We start from the raw sequence: 15,359 nt of genomic DNA, 5'->3' as shown, positions 1-15,359 counted from the left end.
GAATCCCAACAAAACAGCATCCATCAGAGCACAGCTGGACCATGTGGTCGATGAAGCATTGCACACAATTTGACAAGAAAACTGGGATATATTCGTCTAGCACCCTTCAGACATGCCACGAATCCCACGAAGACTGGCAGAGCATAGCTTGAATATAATTGTTGGCTTTAAGCCAGTCAAATAGAGGTTATGCTGATTTTCTGAACCCAAGCGTCAAGCCATGGGTACCGAACTAGCAAAATTGCTTGAAGCCATATTCATCTGAGATATCAAACACCCCGAGTGGTTGGAAAATTTGGTCATGGTACCGAAGAAGGATAAATCCTACAGGCTATGTGTCGATTTTAAAGGCCTAAATAAAGCATGCCCTAAGGATCCCTTTCCCTTACCCCGCATAGACCAAATAATTGACGCCACCGCTGGACACAACTCATTATGCTTCCTTGATGCCTACTCTGGATACCATCAGATCAAGATAAAGGAATATGATCAGGCTGCAACCGCCTTTGTCACTCCCTATGGGCCATTCTGCTTCAACACAATGCCTTTTGGGTTAAAAAATGTAGGCGCCACATATCAACGCATGATTCAGACATGCTTAGAAAAGAAAATCGGCAAGACAGTCGAGGCATACGTGAACGACGTGGTCACTAAAACTAAACACGTCTACGAGCTCGTGGACGACCTTCAACAAACCTTTGACAATATCCGGGAATACACTATACGGCTCAATCCGGAAAAATGTGTATTCGGAGTTCCCGCGGGTAAACTTCTCGGCTTCATCGTCTCCCATAGAGGAATAGAGGCCAATCCGGCTAAAATATGAGATCTATCCCATCTGGAAATTCCGTCGGAGTTAAAACACGTGCAAAAATTGGTTGGCTGTGTGGCAGCTTTGAGCCGCTTCATCTCTCGCCATGGCGAAAAGGCACTACCGCTCTACAGACTAGTGATACGTCTCCGACGTATCTATAATTTTTTATTATTCCATGCTATTATATTATCTGTTTTGGATGTTTTATATGCATTAATATGTTGTTTTATATTATGTTTGGGACTAACCTATTAATCTAGAGCCTAATGCCAGTTTCTGTTTTTCCATGTTTTTGAATATTGCAGATAAGGAATATTAAATGGAGTCCAAACGGAATAAAATCTCCGGAAAGATTTTTCTTGGACGAGAAGACACGCAACCGACTTGGAGTAGGGGGCAAGGCAATTGCCAGGAGGCTACAAGCCTGCAGGGCACGCCCTGGGGGGTGGTCGCGCCCCCCGTGGCTTGTGGGCCCCCTGCAGGTCTCCTAACCATAATTCTTGGCCTACAAATTCCCAAATATTCCCGTATCGCAAAAAAGAGGAACGAAAATACTTTTCCACCGCCGGGAGCCTCTGTTTCCGAGAGATCCAATCTGGGAGCCTTTTCTGGTAATTTGTTGGAAGGGAATTGATCATGGAGAGCATCTACATCAACTCCATTGCCCCTCTGATGATGTGTGAGTAGTACACCACAAACCTACGCCACATAGCTAGTAGCTAGATGGCTTCTTCTCTCTCTTTGATCTTCAATACCATGTTCTTCATGATCTTCATGGAGATCTATCCGATGTAATACTCTTTTGCGGTGTGTTTGTCGAGATCCAATGAATTGTGAGTTTATGTTCAGATTATCTCTGAATATTATATGAGTCTCTTCTGAATTCTTATATGCATGATTTCATATCTTTGCAAGTCTCCTCGAATTATTTGTTTGGTTTGGCCAACTAGATTGGTAATTCTTGCAATGGGAGAAGTGCTTAGTTTTGGGTTCAATCTTGTGATGTCCTCACCCAGTGATAGTAGGGGTAGCGAGGCACGTATTGTATTATTGTCATCAAGGGTACAAAGATGGAGTTTTCATCATATTGCTTGAGTTTATCCCTCTACATCATATCATCTTACTTAATGTTTTACTCTGTTCTTCATGAACTTAATACTCTAGATGCAGGCAGGAGTCGGTCGATGTGTGGAGTAATAGTAGTAGATGCAGAATCATTTCGGTCTACTTGACACGGACGTGATGCCTATATGCATAATCATTTCCTTGGATATCTTCATAATTATTTGCTTTTCTATCAATTGCTCGACAGTAATTTGTTCACCCACCGTATTATTTTCCTTTATGAGAGAAGTCTCTAGTGAAACTTATGGCCCCGGGGTCTATTTTCCATATTATATTTTCATATCTATAAACCAAAAATACCAAAAATACTTTGCTGCAATTTATTTACTTTAGTTTTACTTTCAAATCTATCAATATTTTATATCTATCTATATCAGATCTCATCCTTGCAAATAGCGTTGAAGGGATTGACAGTTGCTTTATAGCGTTGGGTGCAAGTGTTTGATTATTTGTGTAGGTACTACTATTGGAGCCTTGCTTGTTCCTTCTACTGGATTGATACATTGGTTCTCAACAAACTAAGGGAAATTCTTATCTACTTCGCTACATCACCCTTTCCTCTTCAAGGGAAAAACAATGCAAGCTCAAGAGGTAGCAAGAAGGATTTCTGACACCGTTGCCGGGGAGGATACATAGCAAGATCACGCTTACCAAGTACCCACAACAAACTCATCTCTTGCATTTACTTTATTTATCATTTGCCTCTCGTTTTCCTCTCCCCCACTTCTAAAAAGATTTCCAGAAAATACCAAAAAGATTTGCCTTTTTATTTGCCCTTTTTTCCGTCCGTGTTTTCGTTTGCTTCTCTTTTGCTTAGGTGCTAGATCGCTTAAACTCATGGCTCGCCTTGCCACTATCGCTAATATTCATGAGAATGAAGTTCTTAATTTTAAGCAAAGGGAGGGAGAAAAGTTAAAGGATGCTTGGTATAGAATTTGCAATGCTCAAAATAGATCTATTCGTAGAAAATCTACTACCGTTCTCCGTCGGAATTTCTATGTGGGTGTTTCTCCTTGGAATAGATACGTTTTGGATACCATCATGGGAGGAAATTTCTTGGGTAGCCACACATTTGATTCTTCTAATGCTATGACAAATCTGGTAGGTTCACCAAGGGCTGGAATTCAAGTCGAGTCGAGCCAACTCGGATCGACCCGCTAGAACTTGTTTCATTAACGAGCTAGCTTGACTTGGCTCGTTACTATAACGAGCTTAAATCCGAGATTGGCTCGACTCATGTAGCTCGCGATCTAGCTTGTTTAGCTTGTTAAGCTCGTTATGGATATGAAAATAAAACCTTATGAATATGATACACAATTATTAATTGGGAATGTAATATGTACATATTAAGCATGTACGGTGTTCACAAACAATTGTGAGTGGCTTAACTTATAATTGTTTCTACCTGATACATCTTCAACGTATTTACTTTTCCTAACACTTTTCCTCTTGTTTTGGGCTCTAATTCGCATGATCTGAATGAAGCTAACCCTCGACTGACGTTGTTTTCAACAAAACTACCATGGTGTTGTTTTTGTGGAGAAATAAAAGTTCTTGGAATGGAATGAAACTTTGCAAGGATTTTTTATATCAATAAAGAGAATTTCTGGAGCCAAGAGCCACCTAAGGGGGGCACCTGGGTGGGCACAACCCACCAGGGCGCGCCTGCCCCCCAAGCGCACCCTGGTGGGTTGTCCCCACCTGGTGGGCCCTATGACCCTGAAACCGACGCTATAAAATCACATTATTCCAGAAAAAAATTCAGGGAGAAAGAATTATCACGTTTCACGAGACGGAGCCACCGCCGTCTCGTGTTCTTCATCGGGAGGCCATATCTGGAGTCCGGTTGGGGCTCCGGATAGAGGGATCTTCGATCTTCGTCATCACCAACACATCTCCATCACCAATTCCATGATGCTCCCCGCCAGGAGTGAGTAATTCCTTCGTAGGCTCGCTGGTCGGTGAGGAGTTGGATGAGATTCCTTGATCCCTAGTATCCACTATGTTCTGAGATTGATGTTGCTATGACTTTGTCATGTTTAATGCTTGTCACTTTGGGCCTGGGTGCCATGATTTCAGATCTGAACCGTTTATGTTATCACCATTATATCCATGTTCTATATCCGATCTTGCAAGTTATAATCACCTACTACGTGTTATGATCCGGCAACCCCGGAGTGAGAATAGTCGTGACCACTCCTGATGATGACCGTAGTTTGAGGAGTTCATGTATTCACCATGTGTTAATGCTTTGTTCCGGTTCTCTATTAAAAGGAGGCCTTAATATCCCTTAGTTTTCAATAGGACCCCGCTGCCACGGGAGGGTAGGACAAAAGATTTCACGCAAGTATCAATCAGCTGCTTTAGTTGCTTGCCCATTTTCTTCAATTCACACTTGAGTTCAGCACTTTCCATCATCGGATCTGCTTTATGTGCCAAATGGGGGGTGTTCAACAGCAAGCGGCCCCCCAAAATTGAGCTCTTGGGTTGATGCCTCCAATTTCAACCTCTCAATGTACTCATCGAGCCACTCAAAATTCCCACATTTCTTCAAAACCTGAAAAACAGAGGTCGGCGGCGCATGCACCCTAGATCCACTGCCCAAATTCGACGAAAAAAAGAAAGAAATCGGGAGAAATTAGACCATGCGATTGATGGAGTACGCACATCTAACTTGCCCTGGTTGTGGCATGCTCAAGCATTGCATGAACTTGTGCCCACGGTTGCCATTTTCTTCCTTCACACAAGTCAAACACTTTAGAGGTTCCATGCGCGGGTAATCGGGACATCTTGCCAATGGCACTGGACCATACTGCAACCATGATTGGCGGGAGCCCGAAGTCGAGCTAGACATCACTCGTTGGGGGCGTGCTTCATTGCCGGAGAACAGGAAGAACAAGATGGGGTAAAGGAAAGGGGAAGGGCAAGCAATGGAGCTGGCTCGGGCTCCTGGCTGGCTCCGATCGGGGCACGCTGATGAGCACGGGCATGCTTATGTGGATTAGTTGTGGGTCCCACACGCATGTGAGTAAGTCGTGGATCCCATGTTGATGTGGATAACTGATGGGTCCCGCGTGTCATAACTCAAATCTCTAACCCGTAGTCTCTTGCATTTCATGGTTAAACAAGTCATGTCGCATAGGAGCTATAGTTGGCTTCAAAGATGTCGCACGAGAGCCATTTTTGTCAACTACGTCGTACTCTTTCCAATTCACCTCAAAGATGTCGCATAGGAGCTATTGACCCACAGGAGGCGCCGACTTATCGTGAACCATCTCATTTCGAATGTACCATATTCTCCATAATAGCATGCATGATTAGGAATAGGCGTTGCTCATCAGGTAAATTTCAAAGTGTTAGAAGGATCCACCCAGGTCGGTGTATTCATCATCTTTTTCAGGTTCAGCAGAGGCCAAACTTCACACATGGTGCACCACGGATTACATGCATTTTGACACCGACGCAAGACACGAAATGTGTCTTCTTTCTCGGTTGCACGTAGGGGGCACAAATCAACAAGCTCAAGTTTTCAAGTGTCTGTCTCTCCCACTTTAATTGAATCAGTTTCGACATAGGCGATCCTTGTAGAAGGTTAAATAGCAACTTGAATATCATCGTTGTGGCTTTGTGTAGGTAAGAATGGTTCTTGCTAGTTGCCCATAGCAGCCATGTAAAACATAGAGGACATCTAACTTGTTTTTGCAGGGCATGTTATGATGCGATGTATGTGATGTATGAGATGATCATGTATTGTATAGATTATCACGACTTGCATGTCGATGAGTACGGCAACAAACAGGAGTCATAGGGTTGTGTTTAATTTATTTGTGCCATTTGCTTTACTTTATCGCTATGACTAAGCAATAGTTGTAGAAGAAATAGTTGGTGCGACAACCACATGACGACACGATGATGGAGATCATGGTGCCATGCGGGTGACGATGGAGATCATGTCGATGCTTTGGACATGGATATCAAAAGCACAAGATGATGATGGCCATATCACGTCACTTATATGATTTGCATGTGATTTTTATCTTTTATGCATCTTATTTTTCTTAGAACGATGGTAGCATTATAAGATGATTACTCGCTAAAATTTCAAGATAAAATTGTGTTCTTTCGAAGTGTGCACTGTTGTGAAGGTTTGTCATTTCGAAGCACCTCATGATGATTGGGTGTGATAAACTCTATGTTCCCATACAGCGGGTGTAAGCTAGTTTTGCACATGCAGAACAGTTGGGTTAAACTTGATGAGCCTAGCATGTACAGACATGGCCTCGGAACAGGGGGGACCAAAAGGTTGAACATGAGTCATATAGTAGATATGATCAACATGGAGATGTTCACCATTGAAACCACCTCATCTCACGTGATGATCGTACTTGGGTTGGTGGATCTTGATCATGGCACACTGAGAAAACCTGAGAGATGTTGATTCGAGTGGGAGTTCTTTAGTAATATGATTACTTGAACTCATTATCATGAACATAGTCAAAATGTCTTTGCAAACTATTTTGTAGATCAATAGCTCGCGTTGTAGTTGCCCGGTATTTTGACACGTTCCTAGAGAAACTAAGTTGAAAGATCAGAGTAGCAATTATGTAGACTAGGTCCGTAAACTGAGGATTGTCCTCATTGCTGCATAGAAGGCTTATGTCCTTGATGCACCGCTTGGTGTGCCACCCCCTCCAGTGTCACCTATGGATGTTGTGAACGTTTGGCAAACGCATGTCGATGACTACTCGATACTTTAGTGCGCCATGTTGTACGGCTTAGAATCAAGACTTCAAAAGCTTTTTGAACGCCATGGAGCATATGTGATGCTCCAGAAGTTGAAGTTAGTATTTCAAGCAAATGCCCGAATCAAGAGGTATTAGACCTTCGATAAAGTCTTTGCCTACAAGATGAAGGAGAATAGTTCTGTCAGTGAGCACATACTCAGAATGTCTGGGTAGTACAACCGTTTGACTCAGTTGGGAGTTGAGCTTCCACAGAGACGGTCATTGACAGAGTTCTCAAGTCACTGCCACCTAGCTACAAAGGCTTCGTGATGAGCTATAACATGCAAGGGATGAACAAGTCCATCTCCGAGCTATTCGCGATGTTAAAAGTCACGGAACTAAAAATCAAGAAGGATCAACAAGTGTTGATTGTGAATAAAACCACTAGTTTCAAGAAGGAAAAGGGCAAGAAGGGAAACTTCAAGAAGAACGGCAAGCCAGTTGCCACTCCCGTGAAGAAACCCAAGGTTGGACCCAAGCTTGAGACTGGGTGCTTCTATTGTAAGGGAACTGGACACTGGAATCAAAATTGCCCCAAGTATATGACCGATGAGAAGGTTGGCAACGTCAACAAAGGTATATTTGATATACATGTTATTGATGTGTGCCTTACTAGCTCGTGTAGTAGTGCATGGGTATTTTGATACCGGTTCAGTTGCTCGTATTTGTAATTCTAAATAGGAACTACGGAATAAACAGAGGCTGGCAAAGGATGAAGTGACGATGCACATCGAAAATGGTTCCAAGGTTGATGTCATCCCATCGGCACGCTTGCTCTTTGATTACCATTGGGATTAGCTATGAACCTAAATAATTGTTATTTGGTGCGTGCGTTGAGCATGAACATTATATCTAGATCTTGTTTAATGCGAGACGGTTACTCATTTAAATGAGAGAATAATGGTTGTTCTATTCATATGGGTAACCTATGTTTTATCGTCATGCACCCAATGAGAATGGTTTATTCTTTTTGAATCTCGATAATGATGCTACACATGTTCATAACATTGATGCCAAAAGATGTAGACTTGATAATGATACTACCACTTTCTTGTGGCACTGCTGCTTAGGTCATGTTGGTGTAAAACGCATGAAGAAGCTCCATGTTGATGGACTTTTGGAATCACTCGATTTTGAATCGCTTGATACATGCGAACCATGCCTCATGGGCAAGATGACGAAAACCCCATTTTCCGGTACAATGGAATGGGCAAGTGACTTGTTGGATATCATACATATACTCATGTGTGTGGTCCAATGAGTGTTGAAGCGCGCGGTGAATATCGTTATTTTCATATCTTCACTAATGATTCGAGTACATATGGATATATTTACTTGATGAAACACAAGTCTGAAACATTTGAAAAGTTCTAGCAATTTCAGAGTGAAGTTGAGAATCATCGTAACAAGAAGATAAAGTTTCTACAGTCTGATCATGGAGGAGAATATCTAAGTTATGAGTTTGGTATGCACCTAAGACGGTGTGGAATTGTTTCACAGATCATGCCACCTGGAACACCACAGCGTAATGGTGTGTTTGAACGTCATAATCGTACATTATTAGATACGGTGCATTCTATGATGTCTCTTGCCGATTTGCCACTATCGTTTTGGGTTATGCATTAAAGACATCTTCATTCACTTTAAATAGGGCACCATGCAGATTATGTTGCGACGACACTGTATTAATTATGATTTGACAAGAAACCTAGGTTGTCGTTTCTTAAAGGTTGAGGTTGCGACGCTTATGTCAAAAGGCTTCACCCTCATAAGCTCAAACCCAAATCTGAGAAGTTTTGAGGGGAATAGGAAGTTGGAGTAAAAGAAAGTATCCCTTAACGTTTTTGGGGATCGGCTAGGTCCGTCGTAAGGGAATAAACCAAAAAAAATACTCTTTTATGACCTTTTAGGGATCGGTTAGAAATTCTCTAAGGGATATGAATCCCAAAAAATATGAAGCATTTTGCAGGAAAAGCCGTCAAGTTTTGATGCATCAATAAAAAAATAGTTTGATGCATCGATACAATGTTTGGTTCTTAAAAAACAACTTTGCTAAGGCCAGTTGGAGATAGTTGACCCGCGAGGTGTAGCACGTCAGTTCGTGTAAGCCAGCATGTGGTCAGGTGAGCATGAGCTGTATATACGACTAGTAGCAAGCCCTAATTAACTGCCTAGGTTGCTTGTTAGAATTATACTATGCCCTAATTAGCTTTTAAAAATAGCTTTAAGACCTAACTAATTGTTTAGGCTGCTTGTCTGACTTGCTTTTTTACATGATAATATGTATCTCATTTATAGAATAAGATCAAGTTACAAGACACGTAAACATCGATCTTATAAAACTGAAAAAATATATAAAATATCATCGCAAGTCCCTCTCTTTGAACACCACCAAAGCGAATACCAAAGAAAAGAAGTCAGATCACCTCTTTACCCGAACTCGACGCTGCTCCATCGCTGATCACCAGCTTTACGGACCTCCAAAGTAGTTTGACAGAAGCAAAATCATTATCGTCTGGACATGTCATCGAACTCCAGATCTGACACCACTTTGATCTCTCCTCCAATGATCGACGAAACATGAACCATGTACCTGTATATTTGACTGATTTGCTCCCCCCCCCCCCCCCCCCCCCAACACGCGCGCGCGCTCCCGGCGACTATATCCAAAAGAGCCAAGGTTAGCTCAAGGTCAACTGCAACCCTTTGATCATTGCTACAACCTGGTACTCCAGTCAGTTATCGATTGTCCGATCGCGGTGGTGCCGTGCGTGCGACGATGAGCTCCACGGGCAACGGCTGCAAGAAGGCGTCGTGGCCGGAGGTGGTCGGGCTGCCGGCCGATGAGGCCAAGGCCGTCATCCTCAAGGACAAGCCTGACGCCGACGTGATCTTGGTGCCTTTCGGGATGGGGGTGCAGCAGGACCTCAGGCTAAACCGCGTCCGCGTCTTCGTCGGCACCATCGCCAGCGTGGTGACCGTCGTCCTCACCCCCCAGCCTGGCTAGCTAGGGAGGTACGGTTATAGCTGTAGCTCTACATGTTCGTCTCGTGTTTGCTCCTCGCTCATGAAATAAATTCATAAACTGTGACCATCTTGCAAGTTGATTTCATGTATGTGCTACCCTATTGTTCAATGTTTATTTGTGAGCTTCAGTTCAAGACATGTAATGCTGGACACATTGAATTTGCACCTGACTGCAAGGGCAATGCATTGTACTTGATCATGATCCAGAAACAATCAAATACAGCTTCTCTTCCAGTTTACATTCCCTCGTCATTTTTCTCTTCTAATATTGACCACTGACTTAGCTGATGAGTCATAGTATACCCTAAAAATCATGATTGAATATGCATTCATAAAGATGTTCACGAGGTATATCAGTTTATCAACACAACTCGTATTGAAGTTAGACACGAGGCGAAGGCATATGGATTTTGACATTTTTGTGTCACCAACGTCAAAGAGCAGTTGGCAACAACTATGAGTTGATATACTTTCGCTCAGAACATAATTATCTATTACAGTCGATACAGAGATAGCAAGTCTGATGTACGAAATCTGCCCGAATGGCACCAAGGCCATTTTCGGGCAAGACATGCGGGAACATTCAAGCGATGCGACTCTTTTAACTCCCTCATCAATACTAACAAGGCAAAATTGTGCTGGCCTCCAGTCTATTTGTAGAACTACATTTTCCATCGCATTGTCAGCACTGGTCTACTCCATCAATTCAAGTCGTTTTGGACTTCCCAGCGAGATTGCCATGTTCCTCGCCGTGTTGGAACATGCACCCTGCATTTAGCGGCGAGGGCGCTTGCTGCTCATGGACAAATAACTGTGTCAGCACATCTTTTGCGAAGTACTGTACTAGCTTGTTGCATAATAAAGAGAAGGGGAACATATGGTTATGCTTAAAAAATGGAGTGCGGGGCATTTTAGACCTAGAGCTAACAAATGGACATGATAACAAGAAAGGTCGCTCAAGCTTTCTAATCAGTTGTTTTGTCCTTCAGGCAAACCAAAGGAGATAACAGTGCTTGCCAATACTTTGTAATCAGCAAAGCTACTGCAACTTTCAATAAATTACATGCAAGACTAGCAAAGAAAGACAGACCTTAATTTCTTGTTTGGTGCAAGTATGCCACGTTTTTCAATGCTCTTATAGCGATCCCTCGCTAGATTGCAGCACCCCTGCACAAAGATATAGCAGTTAGCCCCTACAGAGTTCTAGACATCAACAAAACAAGAAAATCTTACCTTCAGCTTTCTGAGCGAACCACTAATCTCCTCTGTCAACAGAACTTGAACGGGAGCAGGTTCAAACCTGTTGAATTCATATTTTAATTATTGTTGGAAAATCAAATATTCCTCGTCAAATATGACACCATGTGCAGAAAAAAATATACTTCAAAAAATATACCCCCAAAAAAAATAGTAACAGCATCAAATTTTACAGCATGGAACGTGTGGTAAATACAAAGACTCAATGAGCAGATTAATTATAATTTAAACCTCTACCAAAGCAAAACAGATTACGCTGTCAATCATAAGTTTCATGAAAATAGCAAACTAAGATATGTAGTCCAGACTTGTAACTGTTTGCAAAAAAAAACTGTCATAAGATACAAGACGAGCAATTATTTAGATGCACAATACCAGAAAGAGAGCTTTCTTGAATGAAATAATATCACCTTCATTAAGAAAACGAAAAATGAACTACTACTGAGTCTTCTGGAAACATTTGGCTACTAACTTGAATGTGAACCAATAACCTACTGTTTGATGATATAAACTAAGATTTCCGAAATCTCAAAGTCATTTTCCCCAGAAAAAACTCAAGAGAAGCATAGCCACTGTTATCAAGTCTATTCAAGACACAAGAATCAAATCCGTGTTAGAAATGTACTTGTGTCTACCCAGACGATGTGGGGCTGACTTGAGTCTTTCCTGCTTAGCCACAGTTCGCCTTGTGTGTTTTAACTCCTTTTCCTTGTCCTCTTTCGCTATCTCCTCTAATATATTTGGCAAGCTGCAAAAACAATAGCAAAAATATTGTAAGCAGACAGCTAAAGGGGGACCATTCTTGGGAGCTTGATGACACAGGAATGCGAAACCTGCCTATCTATTTGCTTTGAAAGAACTTCCAGTTTCTTTGCATCTGCTTCTGTCCTTAACCTCTCTTTACGACGAGCCCTTTTGTTCAGTTCCACTCTCGTAACTCTTTTTGTTTTCTTCCTGAAAAATAATAAATCATACAATTAAAAAATATAATCTATAAAGATAAACTGGCCACAACAGCTATTCAAATAATATTTTGCAAATTGACACTAAAGCAATCAACTTGAAATGTCAAAACAGAATGTTCAAAAAAGCACAAAATCTTCCAGTCGGCTTCTAAATGCGAGCTGCAATCCTGCTGCTGGACACTGCTAGCTTTCTAATGCTACCAGTGGAAGAATAAGATAACACTTAGCAGCACCCAACTTTCTGAAAAACTAACTCATTTAGCAGAATATATGAACATCTCAAATATAGTGAATGGCGGTGTGACACTAAGCTTCAACCATCATTAGGATGTACTACTCACACAAGCCGTCAGAATAGAAGTATGATGTACTGAAGCCAAAATGGTACAGCTTTACTTCTTAATAACTATAAATTTTTCATAACATAGTCAGACTGTAACCTCTCTCCAGTTAGAGAGTCAGCGTCCTGGTCTCCATCGCCTTCTGCAGCATCTACATCTCCATCAGCAGCAGCATCTCCATCATCAGCAGCATCAAGAAAAAATTTCTGCAGGCCAGTTGAAAGAAAAAAGGATAAGCATGTCAAATTACAAGAACACAATTCAATAATACAGCATGGAACGATACTATACTGTTCCGAGACTAAAGTTAGCAGCTGACAAGTACTCCGAAGTGGTTTTGATAAAATAAGGATAAAATTCCAACATATACACAGGTCATATGATTTGCAGAACATAACTTCCAAAAATGAATTTGTGCATCTTCTATTGATGTCTCGTTTTCAATATTCTTATAAATAAGATTTGTGCATTTCTTGTATAGTTAAACAAATTTAATTCAAAAAATATATATCCATTAACAGAATTCACGTTAAATTGCTTACATAGCTCGTTGCAGCCTAGATGGCATGATCCTGGGTATGCATATATGTGGATCGGACAACTTGTCATTTCATGACATACTTACCAAACACCTCTATAGACTAGAATGAAAAATCTCAGAAGGAAGTAGACACTGAGATAGCACCTTAAATACTAGATGAATTATCTCAGCCTGTATACTAATGTTAATCGTGCCCCGATGACAACCTTCGTCATACTACTTGGTGCAAGGTAGACCTCCGAGAATACGAAGGCCTCTTCCTTGGAACCTAACTCTCTAAAAAAATCATACCGTGTCTATGTTCATCAGAAGCAATATACCAATATAACGAGTGAGAAAGTATTCAAAAGCAGATATGGCTTCAAATAGAAGGTTGGGACATTGTCCAAATTCCAGTTATCTCCTGGAGGAGCTATGTGTAAGACGGGTCGTAGAACTTACGTCTTCTTCAGCTACTGCTTGACCAAGAACAGTAAGTGGCACTGGTGTGGGGCCTAACTCTTTCGTGTAGATCTTGCGCATTTCATCAGCAACGGCTAGAGCAAGAGCATCCTACAAACACCAATACAAACAACATGAGTAAAAGAACTTATTACTAAAAGCTCCCACAAATCCAACAGCCAAAGATTTTAGCAATTAAGAAGTGGATAATACTACAAATACAAATATCCTGAACTTAGAACATATCTTCAAGCGCATACTTGATGGGCTTCATGTGGAGGATTAAACGAACATCCTTGAGGCTCAACTTCAACCGCAGGAATCACAGATGTGGTAGACCTCTGCAAGAAGTAATCCATTAAAGCTGGACATTTTAAGCCCGACTGAAACGCAGAAACTACCAGATGCAGCATTTGGCACGAAAATATGTTTGTAAATTGGCACAATTATGACTGCAAGCTGTACACATTCAGACTTACATTTTTATTAAGCCTTTTCATTCCCTTTTTGGGCAAAGTTGCCCCTTTAGCATCTCCACCCCAGATGTCGAGGTTCGTCTCAGTTGAATCCTCTTCCTGTAAACGAAATAAATCCAGCAATTAGCAAGCTGGGCCTCAAAGAGAAAGGAAGTTGCACAACTCTCCAACGGTTAATACCATGGGAACACTTTTTTCTTCCCGTGACTCCTGCAGTTGCTTTTTCTTTGCGTGCTTCTTGAACTTCTTCTTGTCCTTCTTTGACATCAAAGAAGATGGAATTGGCTGTATATAAGGGTTCCGCTTCAACACGCTCTCATGGTGAAGGACCTTCTCCCTGTTTTTTTCAATCTTCCTTTTGACAGGGACATCTACAAACAACAACAAAAGTTCAGCGCCACGCCACCAGATGCATTAGCAGTATAACCACTGTAAGACATATGCAGCAATAGAAATAGCGATTTGGGCGATGTTTCGCCGCTTGTTGAACATTGCAACTTCTACAATACGGTACATCGAACATATCATGCAGTGATGCGGACATTTAGCCCCAATAGGAAACTGATGTAACAGCTCCATCATGGATACCAAGTACGAAGTGCTTAACATTGAAAGGAGTAGCTACAAGACTGGTAACTAGGCTAACAAACTAACAAAATCATAAATGATCAGCATTTTTCATGTCACTGCACTCTAGCATCACAAATTTACCCTCGAATTCGGGACTGATGCCTCAATCCTAGCCCGGAGCTAGATCGCCAAACCTCAGACTAACGTCGAGAGACGCAGAAGCACAGAGTTGACTGGCTGACTGACCTTTTGGGGCCGGGTCCGAGGCGTTGGCGGCGGAGGAGGTGGACGCGGAGGCGGAGGCGGGCTTGTCGACGAAGAAGAGGGAGTCGGACGGGATGGAGGGGATGGCGGCGGCGCCGGCGTGGGCGTCGCGCGTCTGCTTCTCGTAGAACTCGTCGATGTCGTCGGTGCTGATGTTGGAGCGCCACGCCTTCTTCCCTTTCCGCGAGCTCTTCGACGCCTTCCCCATCGCCGCCGGTTGCTCGCTCGCTCGCTCGCGCCGCCGCCTCGGGGAAGCGGGAGGGGTCTTGGAGGGAGGCGGGGAAGTTATTAGGGTTTCTGGCCTTCGTCGGGTTGGGTTATTTGGAGAGGGCTGGTGTTCTGCCAGGTGGGGTCCCTGGGCTGCGGGCCCGGCTCTGTGAGGCACCCTTTTGTTCACATTGAAAATGAAGGAAACACGTAGCAGTAGAAAATTTTCTTATGGTTTTTCCATAAAAGAAAGGAGAATTTCTTACGATGACACTATTTAAGCCTTTGGTTTAAAGGAACTAGATAATGCCCGACGCGTTGCTGTGGAAAACTTGCTAAAAGAATCATGAAAGTTGTAAAAAACATCTACAACTTATAAAAAAGTATGTAAGCTCACAAATGAAAAAATGTTAAAAAATGCATTAAAAAGAATGTCATTTTTAACAAAAATGTGAATGTGAACTACATATATTATCAATACAAAATCTAATGCAAAAAGCAGCTTAAGAGTAACATGCATGGATTAATAATGTGATCCTTGCATGCA

The 15,359-nt window shown here is 42.1% G+C and overlaps 2 protein-coding genes across 2 annotated transcripts; one reads left to right on the top strand and one right to left on the bottom strand.

The window, feature by feature from the left end:
* The first annotated feature begins 9,363 nt into the window (after nt 1-9,363).
* On the top strand, nt 9,364-9,984 carry LOC123424500 (subtilisin-chymotrypsin inhibitor-2A-like). Its single transcript, XM_045108123.1, has one exon. The coding sequence runs from the start codon at nt 9,503-9,505 to the stop codon at nt 9,728-9,730; it is 228 nt and encodes a 75-aa protein (XP_044964058.1). The 5' UTR covers nt 9,364-9,502; the 3' UTR covers nt 9,731-9,984.
* Nucleotides 9,985-10,154: 170 nt separating this feature from the next.
* On the bottom strand, nt 10,155-14,894 carry LOC123424489 (ribosome biogenesis protein NOP53). The gene is made up of 11 exons (XM_045108112.1): nt 14,588-14,894; nt 13,952-14,142; nt 13,775-13,870; nt 13,556-13,636; nt 13,296-13,406; nt 12,413-12,519; nt 11,845-11,961; nt 11,633-11,755; nt 10,984-11,050; nt 10,841-10,917; nt 10,155-10,543 (listed from the first exon to the last, which is right to left on the bottom strand). The coding sequence occupies exons 1-11, from the start codon at nt 14,811-14,813 to the stop codon at nt 10,525-10,527; spliced, it is 1,215 nt and encodes a 404-aa protein (XP_044964047.1). The 5' UTR covers nt 14,814-14,894; the 3' UTR covers nt 10,155-10,524.
* Between the last annotated feature and the right edge of the window lie 465 nt (nt 14,895-15,359).

This window comes from Hordeum vulgare, chromosome 1H (assembly GCF_904849725.1).
Source record: "Hordeum vulgare subsp. vulgare chromosome 1H, MorexV3_pseudomolecules_assembly, whole genome shotgun sequence".
Taxonomy (NCBI): domain Eukaryota; kingdom Viridiplantae; phylum Streptophyta; class Magnoliopsida; order Poales; family Poaceae; genus Hordeum; species Hordeum vulgare.
The sequence above is the reverse complement of the archived record's forward strand: the minus strand, read 5'-3'. Positions and strand labels throughout refer to the sequence as shown.